Below are 17515 nucleotides of genomic sequence, written 5' to 3' on the forward strand. Positions count from 1 at the left end.
GTATAATGAATGATGCCTTTTCTTTGAAAATATTCTCGGTAAAGTGCAGAATCGCTCACTTATTTGTTTGCCACTTTTTACAAGGGTAAAAACAATTGGATTTTTGTCAATTTTCTTTTACTTTTTAAGTGACAATAGGTCGATATGTACATAGATAAAGTCAAGGGTGTGCGCAGTGCCATTTTTGTGCAATTCTAAGATATTTTTTTTAAAGTGAAAATAGGTCGATGTGCACAAGGATACTGAGTATGTGCAATTCTTAAAAACGCGTCAAGCAGTGGGGGATTCTGCACTTTACCCAAAATTCTATTGCCAACTTTTCGTCATGGGCAATTCCCAAATTGTTAAATCCATAGGATATCAAAAAAGGATTTAAAAATTAAACTAGTATTTCAATGGCGTCTTAAGAAATATAGAACTATATAAACTTCTGCAATCTGAAATCAACGCGTACGCTAGATTTGGCTCACTGTTAAATGGGCGCGTTTGCTAGATTTGGCGCTTTTGCGCATACATTTTCGCTGCAATTTTTTTTACGCCCGTCAAAACAGAAGAGTACCCATTTTTTTTTTTTTACAAAAAATATTTATATTAAAGTTTTTTTTTTTTTTTTGTTTTTAGCCTACAGGGCATTAGCCCAGAAGGGCTATTAAAGGAATTATATAACTACTCTTATATGCGCCCTCAAGTTGCCAAATTTCTTGCCAAACATTTTTGGCGAGAAACTCCATGGTGCCATATTACCATCTAAATTTTTTGTCTACGTTTCGGTTTGGCAAGAAACTCCATGGTGCCATATTACCATCTAAATTTTTTGTCTACGTTTCGAACTTTAAGCCTAAAATGTCTCAAGAAACGCGGTTTTCACACATGCAAAAACCACGTTTTGAACATACAATTTAAGCTACAAATCAAACAAAATCAAAAAATTTAGATAGCAAAAACATAAAGTTTCTAACCAAAAATATTTGACAAGAATCCATGTACACAGCAATATGTTTTAACTTAAAAAAACATCTACGAATTGCACAATCTAAGCAGCAAAATAATCTATGCACTACGCACACCTCACTTTAATAAATTAATATAACAATAAATTTTAAAGAATGCCATGTACACAGCATTCTGTTTCAACTTTAAAAATCATCTTCGAATTGCACAATCTAGGCACTATGCACTAATCAACAAAATAAACTGAACTGAAATATATTTCAAACAATTCAATAAAACAACAATGACGACAGAAATTCATATTAAAAAACGATGAACATAACATTCTACAAAATAAGAACAAGAATAAAATAAAATGCACTTAACATGAATGAAGGCTTTTTCCAACAGCAGAAATGCCAATTTCATGCAGCCTTTAATATGCTGCCACATAATCACTATCCTATTTATATGACAGCCAGACACACTATCCAGAAAATTCATACTATGGTTCACAAATCAATGTTCAAAACTTTCTTTTCCTAAATCTTTGTAAGATTTCCAGCCATTCGAAAAAATAGTTGTACAAGGTTCAATCCACTTTTTAATACACTGCATCAGTGTTTCCTCGCTTCTATCATGCACAGCCACTAAAACTATTCATAATATAAATGGTGGAATAGAGTTTCTGAGCAATAAGTGAAGCATAAGCATTTCGAAATTATTTCATTTTTTCTAATGAAGAGTTTTCACAACTTTTCGCTTTTGGGAATGAAAATTCTTTTGTTTTCTTTTATTAAACGGTTCTAAATTTGGCAATTTATAAATGTTTTGGTGATTTTGAGATTAGTTTCTATAGAAAATTTTTAATTCCAAGATATGGGAATTTTTCAACGATTTTTTTTTTTAGAACATAGCATTGATAAATTTAATTAAAATAATGGTAATGTATTATAATTATGGAACTACTCTGATATGTGCCCTCAAGTTGCCAAATTTCTCGCCAAATATTTTTGGCGAGAAACTTCACGATGCCATATTACTATCTAAATTTTTTGTCTACATTTTGAACTTTTAGCCTAAATTTTTTTTCTACATTTTGAACTTTTAGCCTTTTATTACAAATGTCTCCAAAAACACGGTTTTTGCACATGCAAAAACTATGTTTTGAACACACAATTTAGCTAAAAATCTGAAACAAAAACAAAAAATTTAGATAGCAAAAACGTAAAGTTTCTAACCAAAAATATTTGACAAGAATCCATGTACACAGCGACATGTTTTAACTTAAAAAAACATCTACGAATTGCACAATGTAGGCAACGAACGAATCTACAAACTACGCAGACCTCGCTTTAATAAATTAACATAACAACAATAAATTTCAAAGAATACCATGTACACAGCATCCTGTTTAAACTTAAAAAAAAATTCTACGAATTGCACAATTTAGGCAAGGAAGGAATCTACGATCTACGCACTCCTCGCTTTAATAAAATAACATAACAACAATAAATTTCAAATAATACCATGTACACGGTGTTCTGTTTCAACTTTAAAAAACATCTACGAATTGTACAGTCTAGACACTAAACAACAAAATAAACTAAAATAAATTTCAAACAATTTAAAAAAACAACAATAACGACAGAAATTCATACTAAAGAACCAATGAACATAACATTCTACAAAATAAGAACAAGGATAAAATAAAATGCACTTACCATGAATTAATGCGTTTTCGAATAGCAGAAATATAAATTTTATACCGCCTTTAACATGCCGCCACGTAATCACTATCGTATTTACATAACAGCCAGACACACTATCCAGAAAATTTATACCATGGTTCACAAATAAATAAAATCACAAATCCCTACTTCTATCATGCACTGCCATTAAAAATAATCTCCCAGACCCTATTTCCACAGTTCCAAATACCCACTACCCCTTAACAGGATAGCCACAATCATATTTCCTTTTGCCGAACTTCGATTCAACAACTACCATTTTATCTTTCCCTTCCATCTTCTCAGACACAGAGGCGAACCAACGAGCTCCAGCGAAAGATTTTTCAACGTCAACAGGGTTGCCATAGAACACGCAATCGCGCCAAAAACCAGCACAGAACACATATTGCCACATTTGGTGAAATTAGGGCATATATTAGAGTTGTACCATAATTATATTTAAGAAATAACATTAAAGTAAAGCATTTTTATTTTTCGCTGTCGTATTATAAATTCCATTTTGATGTTTTATTATACAATAATTTGAATCTGAAAAATAAGCAAAGTATACTGCTATAACAGCGCAAATTACGAAGCAGTTCTTAGCAATAGCTATGTAATTAATTAAAATGTCTTTTTAATTTTTCTCATGGTAAGAGTTTTCCCCGTTTTATTTTCTAAGAATATTCAAAATATGCATCAGTTTTCTCTATAAAATTAATTTTACACTTTTTGTTTTCTTTTTTTTCAAAATATTTCTGGCTTTTTGCTGTTACGGAATTGGTAAGGGTAATTTTTCTTTAGGATTTTAGACATTGAAGCTTGGAAAGTGTAGGAAGATTTGAAGGCATGATTTATAGACCCACGATTCTAGAAGATTCCAGAAAAATGAGTCAAAATGAAAAATGTCTCCATGGTATTAACACATGATTTCTTACATTTTGGAGAACGTCTGGGAGAACAATGAAAAACATAATAGTTGAATGTTTTTTACTTCTGATACTAAAATATTTTTCTTAACATTTTTATCATCCCTTTATTTTCTCTACTTTTCACTAGACACAAGCGTAGAAAATATGAAAAATGCTTCTAATTTTGTCATATGGACAGGCATTACATAAAAGAAGTTTTTTTTTGTTAATAAAGAAAACGGAAACTGACAATTTAAAAGATTCATCTAATATGTCTTACATCATACACTGGGCTGGCACTAGGCATTTTCCCACCTGATGCAATCTCTGTGGATCCTAAATTCTGCTGCTTGGTGCCTTTCTAAATTCTGCTTCCAATGCCTGTTCTAAATTCTAAAAGTTTTGCCTTTTCTAGATTTTGTTGCTTGGTGTGTCACTAAATTCTAAAAATTATGCCACACCAGCTCTGTAACTGGACTTTATCATAAATATTTCATATTTCTTCTGAATTTTCATATTACTAGAGAAATAAAATTAGCACCTTTTTCTATATATTCTTAATGCATTTAGTTTTTTTAGAATAACAGAAATCTTTAATTAAATCCAAAAATTCTAAAATGAAAAGGAAATGTGGAAGAAAGAAACCGAATACATAAAGAGAAAGAAAATTGTTTTTCAAAGATATGCACCGTTATTATTATGTAAATTACCCAGTTGTTTACAATTTCAGCCTGTGCTATAATTTCCCATTTCTATTTTCTCACCAGAATGCAAATCACTTAGACAATTTTTACACTGAGGTTCTTGGACTCGAGTGTTCTTCTGACCTCCACTTCTTCCCTGTATTAGTTCCTGCCAGCTCTTATAATTTGTAATTATTCATCTTTGCATTACCGCTGCCGACATTTTAATTTGTTATGACGATAGAGTTACTGAGTCAGCTTAAAATGAAATTAAATTGACCACTAGTCCATATTTTTAGTTTAAATTTGACTCTTATTGTTTAATTACATCACTATGAACTGTAATTGACTTTGTTAGCATAAGAACATGCCTTTATGTTTTAAGTTCTTTTTAAATAAGAAGCTTATTTAAACCTGTCTGACTTTGTAGTTACTTTCAGACATAGCGAAAATTTGCTTCACATCTGTTGGGGGGGGGGGGGTTGGACTATTTAACTTTTACCAGATCAAGTAAAACCTCATAGGTACATTGAGGAGAGGTTGACAGGTTAGGAGATAAAACACTTAAAAAAACTAGTGAGATTTTTTTTTTTTTTTTTTTTTTTTTTTTTTTTTTCATACTGAGGCAAATTTCTAATTGGTAGAAAAGATGCTTAAAGAGAAGGAAATCTATGTAAATTAGCCAAAATGTCTGGGAAGGCTTCAAATTAAAAAGATGCATAACTATTTTGTTGAGTGTTGTTGCTACAAAACATAAATGGTTTGGAGCTTTTAATGTGTAATTATACTAATATCATTTAAGAATCAATGTCATAAATTACACATATTTTAAACTCTGAAATTTTATTAGATTGCGATTTTAATAGGGCTTTTTTTAACAAATATTGTTAAAAAATAAATAAGATTTAATAGTGGCCATGTAAATCCATAATGACTAAGGTTATATAATACCTAATTTAAGTACTTTAACAAATATTCTCTATGTTTTTTACTTCTGATAAACTCCTATAAAACATAGAGAATATTTGTATAAACTCCTGTTTTCTTGTGAAATAATTTAATTACTTGTAACTAACTGCAGGTATAAAGCTCCTATTTTCTTGTGAAATAATTTAATTACTTGTAACTAACTGCTTACCCTTAAAAATTATTTCTGTTTATTAAAGCGGGTTATTGCTTTTCATTAACCCTTATTGTGGTCACAAGATAAAACACAAAAAATGTAAAAAGTCATGTAAAACGTATTCTTCGTATCTAGTGAGACTGAAAATAATGCAAAACAACTTATCACCTCTGGTACTATAGTGAATTGTTAGAACCTTAAACTATATTAACAAGTTACAACCCGTGGAACTCTACACGAAGCTACGACACTAACTCCTCAGACAAGAGCCCAGCTAACTTTCAAAACTTGCCAGCTGTGCTTATATGAAGCTTTTCAGGTTTATTCTGATTAGCAGGTCTCTCTAGGCAAGCAGGAGTGGTGACAACAGCCAGTCTTTTGTTTTGAATCATGTTGATTATGATTTTAGTTCTCATTTTAACCTGTGCCGCTTGACATAAAATCTTACTATTCTAAACCTCTGAGCAAATATGTGACAAAATGAGACATCTGTTAGTAAAGCCTAAATAAAATGTCACTTATCTTCTTTCAGATATGTTCAATTATTGTAAGTATAAAATATTTAATGCAACTTCATAAATTTCATGAAGTTTATTTTATTCTCAAACTTATTAATAATTATGTTAATTAAGTTACATTTAATAATAATGCATCCTACTTACGGATCTATTTTATTTTTAGGATGGTATTACAAAAGTGAAGTTCAGGCATAGATAATATTTTTAATTGAATTTATTCAGTTCCCATTTACTCATAGGTCCTTAATTTTTTCCTTTAATGGTCCTTAAAAGTACTTAATTTCCGTGTGCAGAAATGTGTATAAACCCTGAAATAAAGTAACACGCACAAAACGTGGGAAAAAAGTGCTATGTGGCATAATGTAAAATCTGAAAGCTTTCAGATTTTTTTGTTTTGTTTCTGTCATTCCATGAAATAGTTCATCTTTTAATTTTTCTCAGATCATACTATTTTTCACAATAAGTGTAGTTATAATACTGATGGCCCAAAGATCTTTATTAAAAAAAATTCTAAAATTAAACTTTTTCATTATGCACCTGCCATGCATTTTGGTTGTTTCTTTAATTGTAAACACTCAGTTAATAGTGTTTAAAACACACAAACAGTGTTGTCAGCAGATTATACTGTCATTGAGTCTTGGCATGTGTTTGGCCTCTATTTCACAAGTGCCAAAAAACATGGCAAGTGCATAGTGGAAAAGTACCAAATTTGTATGTGCTAACTTTCATTTCTGCAAATTTATCCATACCTGTACATCCATTTTCTCTGCCATCTCATATTTAATGCTGTACAGTGTTGGGCTTGACAACTGATCTTGTGTTGTGGTGTTTTTCAAATATGTTTTTATTTGTTTCCATCTTGAAAATGATCACTCACTTCTGGCTCTGGTTACAGATGGTGATAAATACAATATAAATAAATTGTGTACATACGAATAACTGCTTGCCATGTTGTAATATTGTACCATTGGTAATTTAGTAAAATCCTTAATGAACTTTAAATTTTAGATTTCTGTTCGGAAACTATTTATGATTTTGGAACAGAAATATTACAACTGCTTGCCATTAGCCACTTTTTCATTGAATAATATTAAACAATGTCTTTAGCTGCTGGTAATACAGTCAAAAGTCGTTAATTCGGTCACCAATAATCCGGAATGATCTATAATCCGGACCTCAAAGCTAAAAGCGTTCTGCGCATGCGCCGCGTTGACACATGCGCATAGGCGTTTACGCTTGCGCGTAAGACTTTTTATGACTGCGCATATGCGTGTGCGCAAGTGCAGAATACGTTTTCGCGTGCACGTTTTATGTATAATGGACGGTATAAGCTAAAATTATCTAATTATCTATTTCAGTTAATGTTGATGATTGCGTTGTTCCTTAATTTTCGAACTGGATCCAGCTTATTATTTTTTGCAGACTGTAAGAGCAATACTATAAAAGTAAACTTGAACTTTCGATTATGTCAAATAGAATTTCCGATTCTGGAGCTCCCAAAGGATCGTACAAAACGAAAGTATGTTTCGATATCCATCAAACAAAAAGTGGAATTGCTGCAAAAAATGGATAAAGACACGAAGAATGTGACCGAGAGGTTAGTGAAAACGAAAAAATTTTGATTGACAAGTTAGTCGGTATTCTCGGCACAGCAATTAAGGGGACTTGAACGGCGGAACTTTGTAACTGAACAAGAAATTATGTCTGTTTATAGAATTAAAGAGAAAGTATTATCACATAAAACGAAACAACTTACATTGAAAGAAATGTTTAATAAAGTAAATAAATAAATATTAAGCTTTTATTTTGTAAATTTTGATACCCTTTAGATCATAATTGTTCTTTATTTCATAAATTAAGGTTTCATATTTTTAATTTTAGAATTTCTTCATGCCATCTTACGAGATTTAAACTGATGATCTATAATCCGGAAAAATCGATAATCCGGAATCGCCTGAGTCCTGACGAGTCCAGATTAACGACTTTTGACTGTATAAGGTTTTCTTGTTAGTGTAGTCTGCCCACTCTTGGCAACTCTTAGGCTAGCTAGGTAACTAGCTTTCAAAGCTTTTTCACTTGATCTAACAAAATCTTTCATTACTTGTTTACTATTTTTAACTCTGATAATTTCCTCTTAAAATGTTCTTCAGATTTATCCTTTAAATTGGCATGCATAGATTCAAAATGTCTCTCAAAAAACGATAGTTTCATACTTTGATTGGATAATATTTCACCACAAACAACACATCGAGGTTGAGGATTCATTTCACCTACATTCTCAGTATAGTAAACCGAAATAAATAACTTTCATTATAGTTTCTATAAACAATTTTTCTTTTTCTTTTCAATAGTCTTAGTGCTAGTAGATTGTCTTGGATCCATCACCTATGAATCATCACATTTCTGCTAAGTCAATCCTTTCCATTTTGAAAATCTAGGTTTGTTTTATTATTTTTTCTCAAATATTTAAATGCACAATATATTACGAGTTCTTAAAAAGCAAATGGTGATATTCTCAAAATTCGTAGAAAAGTAAGGAATACAAAGCAACAAGAAGACAAAATATCGGTTAGAAACAGGTAATCGATGCAAAAAAAAGAAATCTCATTGAAAATGGAGCAATATGAGCCCGGGAAGGGTGGAAATCTCCTCTTAAAATATTCTTCAGATTTATCCTTTAAATTAGCATGCTTAGATTCAAGATGTCTTTTAAGAAGCGATGGTTTCATACTTTGACTAGATAATAAATTGAGTGTATTTAATTTTTGAATTTAACACTTAAAAATACTTCATCTCTTTGCATATCACCTGTTTTTCTTTTGCGCACCACCAGTTGAGAATTGTTGTATTAGGTAAATCCACATTAACGAATTAGTGTATGCTCACTAGTGCTTAAGGGGGATGTTTGCAGCAGTTATCTATAAAGACCTCTGTTCCTTGTTTAAAAGCAACTGCCTTTTTTGAACTGCGCAGTAACATTTCTTAAAAAAAAAATCGGAAAGGTTTCAGATTTTAAATTACATCCAAAGGAGCGTTTTTTTTTTTTTTTTTTTTTTTTTTAACATTTTGTGTGTTACCTTTATTTATTAAATATCATGTTCTTTGCACTTAAACCATAAAATTCAATTCAATAGCAATGTCGCAAAATAATTTTAAAATGAGCCTATCTTTAGAATTTCCGATACACAATTCCGCATGCTGGAGATAAAAGTCTCCCCCCCTGGTAGAGTGTTGCCATTACTCGCTTTGGAATACTTGAGTTTGTTAATCAAAAGTTCCTTAAAGTTTTACAAAATATGAAATTGATAATAAAATAAATTTGAAATTTGGTCTTCCACATGCCGATATTCGTATGAGGATTACGTCATTCAAAATCAATGGCTCTATGTACTGTTGTTTTATCACAATGCGAGAAATATACATACATTTATGTAGATTTTTCATTATTTAATTTCTTCAAATATAATGCAGGACTCTAACATTTGGTGGCAACAGTTTGAAAAGTGAAACAGACATTTATAGTGATTCAATGCAAAATCGCAAAATGAAAGCAATAGTCCTTCAGCAAAAAAGCCCCTTAGGACTAATAATCACACTCCATTTCATTTGAAAAAAAAAAAAAATTAAAATTAAATAGGGGGAAAAAAAAGAAGATGGCAGCCTTCAAAGTTTATCTGAACATATTATGATGTATAAATTTTAAAATTAGTTAACACAATTCCATAGTAATGTTAATTATTCAGTTTCTTGAAGTACTCATATTTTTATACAGTCAAAAGTCGTTAATTCAGATTCATCTGGACTTCGGCGATTCCAGATTATCGATTTTTCCGGATTATAGATCATCAGTTTAAATCTGGTAAGATGGCATACAGAAATTATAAAATTAAAAATATGAAACCGTGATTTATGAAATAAAGAACAATTATGATCTAAAGGGTATCAAAATTTGCAAAAAGAAAAAGCTTAATATTTATTTGTTTACTTTATTAAACATTTCTTTCAATGTAAGTTCTTTAAGTTGCTTCCTCTTATGTGATAATACTTTCTCTTTAATTCTATAAACAGACATAATTTCTTCTTCAGTTACAAAGTTCCGCTGTTCAAGTCCTATAATTGCTGTGTCGAGATTACCGACTAATTTGTCAATCGAAATTTTTTCGTTTTCAATAAACTCTGTGTCACTTTCTTCACTATCGGAAGCGAATTATAATGACGAGGAACTTGATTTAAATCATATCAAAGATGGAGTACATCAAGATGAAATACTACATGTAGTAAGGAATTATAAGCCAAATAAAATAAAAACATCTGACCTGAAGATAAGGATAGTGCTGCCAGATCAACTTCCGATTCATTGCCCTCCCCGGCTTCAGAGCAGCGTGAAATTGATAAACAGATTTGGGAATGCAAAGTAGTTGACAGGTAGCAAGTCTTGGTTCCCTATATTTGAAGGTCGAAACTGAAAGGTTAGGTTGAATTGGAGAGAACGGTTCAGTACTGGTGTTCTATGTCGTTTGCACCATGTTAAATAGGATCTCTTTAGTGCAGAATTTGATGCAAATAGACCTCCTTCTGGAAATACTCAATCTTGGAACGCTTGGAGAAAGGTTACAAGAGAGCTGAAAATCTGTTTCACTCTTGCTACACAGCACTGAAAAGCATGAATATCAATCTTCATTGACTGTCATGGCCCTGAGACAACCTTGTCCAGGCTTTCTGTCTACTAATCTGGTAAATTATTCTGTAAGTTTCGCATGATTCTGGGTATTACAATCCTTTAACAATCTGCTGTTTAGATTGCTGTGCTTCCAGTCTCTTTTGACAGTTCTGCACTTTATTAAAATTTTGGTGGTTGCTCATTTTTACTTTGCGCTTTTGAATTTCTCTAAATGTTGCCAATTAAATCTGTAAAATTTGCCAAGGAGTACAAGCAAGCATAAAATGCCATGTGCTTTTAACAACCCTTTTCCTAAAATACTCTCCATCATGCATGTATGTCCTTATGCATTCATCATTAAAGATTTCAATTTTTGTGTGGAAGTGTAATTTCACCTTTTATTCAGCGTTTTCTAGAAAATGCTAAAATATTCAAATTCTTTTGATTCTGAATGCCAATATATATTCATATGTCATAAATCTGCTACTGGTAAACTATTTCTACAGTTTATTTCTTAGTTTCTGTGCAGAATTGCCTTTCTGAATATTGAAACTGAAAATGCTTTTTTTGTATATATATATATATATTCTGTAAATTGTTTGCAAATATAAATACATACGATTTTTCTCCCACATTATTGTATATATAAATAGGAACTATGAATATAATTTTTGAAAAGAAGTTTGTTTTTGCTTTAGGTAACTGATGGAAGATGAGTGGGATGTAGAAGCTCTGCTTGAAGCACCTTTTGCAAAGCATGTATGTATTATAAAATGTTAATGCATAAATCAAGTTTTACTTATTTATTAATATTTTATTCAGTTTGCCTCATTATCCTTTCAATAGTTATTTCAAAAATTACTTTCAGAGATATTTCCATCTTGTAAGTGTCTGCTTCCTTGATTTCAATGAATCTACTTATTAACTGGTACGAACTTCTGTCAATAAAAGAATTGTACTGGTTCAAAATTCTGAAGCTGTATTTTTACGTTTTTGATAACCACGATTAGTATTGTGTGCTTGAGTAAAAGACAGATGCTTGGGTTTTGAACTAGACAGTTTTGATACCCCTCTGTTATCCCAAATGAGAAATCTCAAGAATATGCTACAAAAACAGTATTATTAGATAAGAATTTGAAGGCAGATTTAAGGAATTAAATGATTTGTAATGCAATTTTAAATTATTTTCATTACCATTAAAAGTAGACATAACATACAAGAAAATCTACAAACGGAACTAATTAATTTATAGTGTGCTATAAATCTTATTCAGAGGCTTGCAGATACACACCTGATTAATGTGTCCGTACTTGTCCAAAGATAGTTATCTTTAGTTGTGAATTTTTTGCAATAAAAAAAGTTGCTTTGTTTGAGATTACATTTATGCGTGAACAGTTTTTTTCACAGTTGAAAATAGTCAAATGAAAGTGCACAATTGACTGATGAGCATCTACAATCCATGATATAGTTAGTTTCCAGTTATTTATCTCGAAGCTACAAACATGATCAAACTCAAAGTGCCATCAATTGTCAAGCTGTAGTAAAAAATAATGAAATTAATAATTATTTACATATAGTCATTTGTATTTTTTCTGCATGTGTTGATTAAAAAACTTACTAAATAAAGGAAAGAGGCTAGGTTGTCATTATTCATACTTAAATTTTGTTCCACTGGGGAAGTTTTCAAAATATGTTAATTTTAAGTTAAAACTAAGCTATTTAATGTTTAATTGAACATATTAGAATCATTTTAAATAAATGTCTTTTAAAAAATTTAATAATTAGCTGGTAGTACATATGAATTATGAAATGTAACCAATAGAAATTTGTTACAGATAGAAAGTAAGCATGATAAAATTGAAATTTTTCCTTTACATTATCATTAATATTGTTTATGTATGCTTTCATAAATATTTAGTAATTTAATAAATAAAATTTGAAATTAAGTTAAGATTTAGTTTTGAAATTTTGTCTTAAAAAAAATTTGCCCCTCTCCCAACTGATTTCAGATGGTTATTCATGCAGCCTGCCAGCTGCTTTCAGATCATTTATGCGGTTGAGGTATGCAGCCCACATTGTATGTGTGGGTATTTTAGATTTCATACATTGAGACTAATGTGATTTACTTTCTGATTCAGTAGGCATTATTTACGTGTAACGAAAAATGCTTAAGAAGGTTACAAAATAATATGCAACAAAAGCTCGTCTAGCCATATATTTTTATGTCTCTTCATGAGTTGGTTTACACATAATGCTTTACGTTTGCAGAAATGTAGTTGCAGCTTAACTCCTTTGTTAAATTTAAGTCTAAATGAAAGCATTTAATTTATGTGCACTCTGACTTTAGCATCACTGAGATACATCATTGACAAGATGTAATAGAGAGGCTTGCTATCTGTATGTTTTTAAAAATTTTTCCCAGAATCATTAGATTTTATTTTGGTTGAATTAATAGTGGATGCAAATTTGAAATTTTGCAATCAAATAAATTATATTTAATGCCTTGTGATATAAAACAACAATGCAAAAATAAATATTCTTGTCTGTATAAAATTATTTTTGTATTGAGCAGTGCAGTCATAATATGTTGAAGATTTATAAAGACCTTATATATCATCCATTAACAACAGTTTCTCATGGTAATGAGACAACAACCAAAAATGCTAATTACAATATTATTTTAAACAATGTTTTTAATTGAATTTTCTCAGTTCTCTATTTGTTAAAGTGAAACTTCCCAGTCATAAGTTGATTATTTGTAGACGTGAGAAGCTTTAGAGGCTATGTTTATTGGTAATATTCAATGCATTCTTATTTTTGGTCTGAGACATATTGGTCACATTTAGAATTGATTTTTATGAGAGTTTTCAGTTTTTTTAATTACCAGAATATGTGTCATATAGCTGAATTTGTTTCTAGTAAGCATAGTTTAATTATCAATGTGATAAGATTTGAAAATGGGAGAAATCTGCATTCAGTATGGTCTGTTTTTTTACTTAGACAATTTTTTTTCTTAGTTTGCTGCTGCTACGTGTTTTTATAAATGCAATATTTAATGGAATATTTTATTGTTAGATAATTATTTGTTGGTATATTTTCTTTTCAAAAGTTAAGCTTTCCTTCTGATTTTTTTTCTTCCATATTAGTATATTTTTCAAAGGTGATTCCATTTGAATTTCTGTAAGTAAAATTTCATTATTAATTTTATTCCTCCTTCTTTCAAGTGCAAAGCATGGAAGAAAAACCAAAAAATTTCATCACAAACAATTCTTTTTATAGATCTCATGAATTCCCTAAAATACTTCGGTGCTATTCAGTTGAGGGCCGTAAAAAATCACCAAACTATTGTTGATGCCAAAAATAATTGCGGCAACCCTAATGCAAGAAAGGAAGTGTAATAGTAAATAACTATCTAAGATTGATGTTTTAATTTAGATGAAAGGTTAATTTCATATAATACTTTATTATTATTATAATTTATATAAAAAAGGCTAAGCCTGACTGAAGGTAAGCATAAGAGTAAATAACTATTTCAGATCATCATTATAATTTATATAAAAATTGCTAAACAAGACTGAATGGATGCCTGCATCGCTATTTCGCTACCAAGTTATTGCTAAAGCATAATTTCATCTTGTTGGTTGTTCAAACATAATTTTCTATAATGAAAATTCTTGGTAAAGTGCAGAATCGCCCACTTATTTGCCGCTTTTTACAAGGGTAAAAACAATTGGATTTGTGTCAATTTTATTTTACTTTTTAAGTGAAAATATTCCGATGTGTACATAGATAAAGTCGATGGTGTGCGCAGTGCCATTTTTGTGCAATCCTGGGATTTTTTTTTAAAGTGAAAATAGGTTGATGTGTACATGGATACCGAGTATGTGCAGTTCTTAAAAATGGGTCGAGCAGTGAGTGATTCTGCACTTTACCCAAAATTCTACTGCAGACATTTCGTCATGGGAAATTCCCAAATTGTTAAGTCCATAAAATATCAATAAAAGTATTTAAAAATTAGACTAGTATTTCAATAGTGTCTTAAGAAATATAGAACTATATAAACTTACGCAATCTGAAATCGGCGCGTACACTAGATTTGGTGCGCTGTTAAATGGATGCATTTTCTAGATTTGGCTCTTTTGCGCATACATTTTCGCTGCAATTTTTTTACGGTCCTCGAAACGGAATAGTATCAATACTTCTGTATATCTGGAATGCACAATATCTGATCACTGAATTTATTTTTCTGTTCTAAAAATACCTTCAAACCATGAGGAATGATACTTAGAAAAGTCACAACAATTTAATACAAAATCTGGTATTATAATATACAGAATTGAAGGGATAACCTGAACTGCAATGCACCATTAAAATCCAGGGCTGTGCTGCACTCGGGACTCATTTTTGACCAAGATGCAAATAGGTTAATTGAACCCATTAACAACTGATGTTACATTTTTGCAACATTAGTCAAACCTTTTGTATAGTGTTCTCTAACCTTTTTTTTTTTTTTTTTTTTTTACATTGTAGATAAAACTTCTTTCTTTATAGGCAAAAAAAAAGGGGCTGTTTCCCTCACATTAAGAATTTTTATAAAAATAAATTATCGTTTTGGCACGTTTTCCCCCTCAATTTTTCTTTTAAAAGCACAACAAAGCAAATAATTTTACGAAGACACACCGATCTTCTAGAAACATTAAACTGTATAATGCCGTCAAAAGGTAAGTTATTATTATTATTATTATTATTATTATTATTATTATTGGTATAACTATGCATTTTTTAAAATGTTGTGAAAATACAATGTCAGTTGAAAGCAATGTCTTTGTGAGTATATACAAATTTTCATATATAGTGGTATTTTTACAGATTCCTCAAAATGATAGATATCCAAGAGCAAATGATATCTTATTTTGGTAGAATTCCTTGTAAAAGGTTTCTCAAATGAGAACTCATTAATTTCAAGCTCAAAGTTTGATGCTTTGTGTTCCTATGAGGAGAACATTTATCATTTTGATATGTATGCAGGAAAACCTTCAAAGACATTGACTGATCTCATACTACGTGGATATATTGTAACAGATCTTTTTAGTGGAAGTTTCTTCAAATCATTATGTATGTTTAGACAACTTTTTTACTTTTACGTCACATGTCGGAATTGAATAAGCTGAAATTTCATGCAAGCAAATCTTGAATACAGATTAGGAAATGGTCCTATCACAAAATGGACAAAGAAGAATGTGGAACATGTGACACCGTATATGATAAAGAGCATGCATCCCAGTAATTCGATGAAACCATAATTCTGTCATAGCTATGAAAACTAACTCTGACACAATTTATCTGCCTTCAGTGATAAAGAGGTACTTAAGAAAAGAAAACAAATCTATATCTGTAAGGTAACCTAAATTCATCGGAAATTACAACAAATATGTGGAAGAAGTAAACCTTCTGTACAATCTCAATGCAATTTATATAAAGTGAATGTGAAAAGCCAGAAATGGTGGGGGCCTGTGTTTACAAATTCTACTTATGTAGCTGAATCAAATGCATGGAAACTTTATATAAGATTTCTCTAAACCCCAAAATTTCTCTGTTACATTTTCAAAGAAGCATTATGCAGGGATTGCTGAAGAGAAGGAAGAATATTTCGAAAATTTATGGCCTTCATCTTCATATAATGATTGTGTTGACTGACCATCTTTCTTTCAGGATTTAGCTTCAAGTAAATTGAGAAAGGGTCCCACAAATCACATTATCGAGAAAAATTCAACGAACAAAAGTTGCAAATACTGTGGTAGTCAAACAATAACTGTTTATAGCAAATGTTTCAAAGATTTCCATGTATCCCAAAAGTATATGTTATTAATTTTGACTAGCATTATGTTTCCATAACATTTTGTGTCTTCGATGAAAAATAATTATTATTTTCCTTGTTACATTTTTTTTTTTTTTTTTTTTTGTCTTAGACTAATACATCAAAATTATTATTATTATTTTTTTTTTCCATTTCCTTCAAGTGAAAGGTAGTACAGTTGTTAATGGGAGTTAAATGAACTTTCATTTTCTCTCTTTACAAGTCCTCCCTCTCCTATGTTTAGGTAATGTTTTCAAAATATAGATGATGAACTGTATTTTCTTGAATCTGTTATTTATTTATTTTTTTTCCCCCTGTCCATCTTTCTTTCTTTCCCTTTTTTTTTTCTTTTTTTTATATTTATTTTCTAAAACTGTTGTAATTTTTGTACTTATAGGATGAAAAAGAGCAGTCAGCATCTCCAGAAAATGAAAAAAGGTACTTATTTTCTTTCATCCAACTCCATTTTTGCATGCATTAAATTTTATTCATAACAAAGAATTTACATTTGAAAAAAAAATCTTGCCTAAAAATGAATATATTTTTTAAAGACTAATTTTATGTGACATTTACTTGTTTAATAATACTATATTACATAAAATATTTTTATGTATGTATTTTTAATAAATTTTTTATGTTTTGCAAATATATTGTTTTGTAATTTTTTTTTTAATTTATTTTTATTTTTGCTTGAGATAAGATTAACCTGAAATGTTATGTGCCCATTACATATTAAATTCCTGCAGTATTTTTGAAGGGAGGGGGATACATTAGCTACTGCAAATAAATTTCTGCCCCATCTGCCATACAGTTAATTTCCGAAACATTAGTAAGAATTCACATTCGTATTGAAAATTGTGTAAACATTTATAAATGCAGAATAAGTTGATCCAGAATTTTATGCTGCCCTTTGTAGAAGTTGAGCGTAAAGATTCTTTATAAAAGTTTTCACAAATTTTAGATTTTATAAATTGAGACTAATGTGATTTACCTTTCTCATTCAGCAGACATTATTCGTATGAAATGGAAAATGCTTAAAAATTTTAAGAAATAATTTACAACAAAAGTTCATCAGGCTATATATTTCCATGTCTTTTCATGAG

The 17515-nt window shown here is 30.2% G+C and overlaps 1 protein-coding gene across 1 annotated transcript in view; it reads left to right on the plus strand.

Annotated features, from left to right (window-relative positions):
• Nucleotides 1–17515, plus strand: part of LOC118187946 (RNA-binding protein 39-like) — a 67163-nt gene that overhangs the window by 5340 nt on the left and 44308 nt on the right. The window contains exons 2-3 of the mRNA XM_035358247.2: nt 11254–11314; nt 16810–16850. Coding sequence (XP_035214138.1) covers nt 11261–11314; nt 16810–16850 — 95 coding nt within the window. The 5' untranslated portion in view covers nt 11254–11260. The remainder of the gene's footprint in view (nt 1–11253; nt 11315–16809; nt 16851–17515) is intronic.

This window comes from Stegodyphus dumicola, chromosome 10 (assembly GCF_044657685.1).
Source record: "Stegodyphus dumicola isolate Sdum_Otavi_A_Nest chromosome 10, ASM4465768v1".
NCBI classification, from domain to species: Eukaryota; Metazoa; Arthropoda; class Arachnida; order Araneae; family Eresidae; genus Stegodyphus; species Stegodyphus dumicola.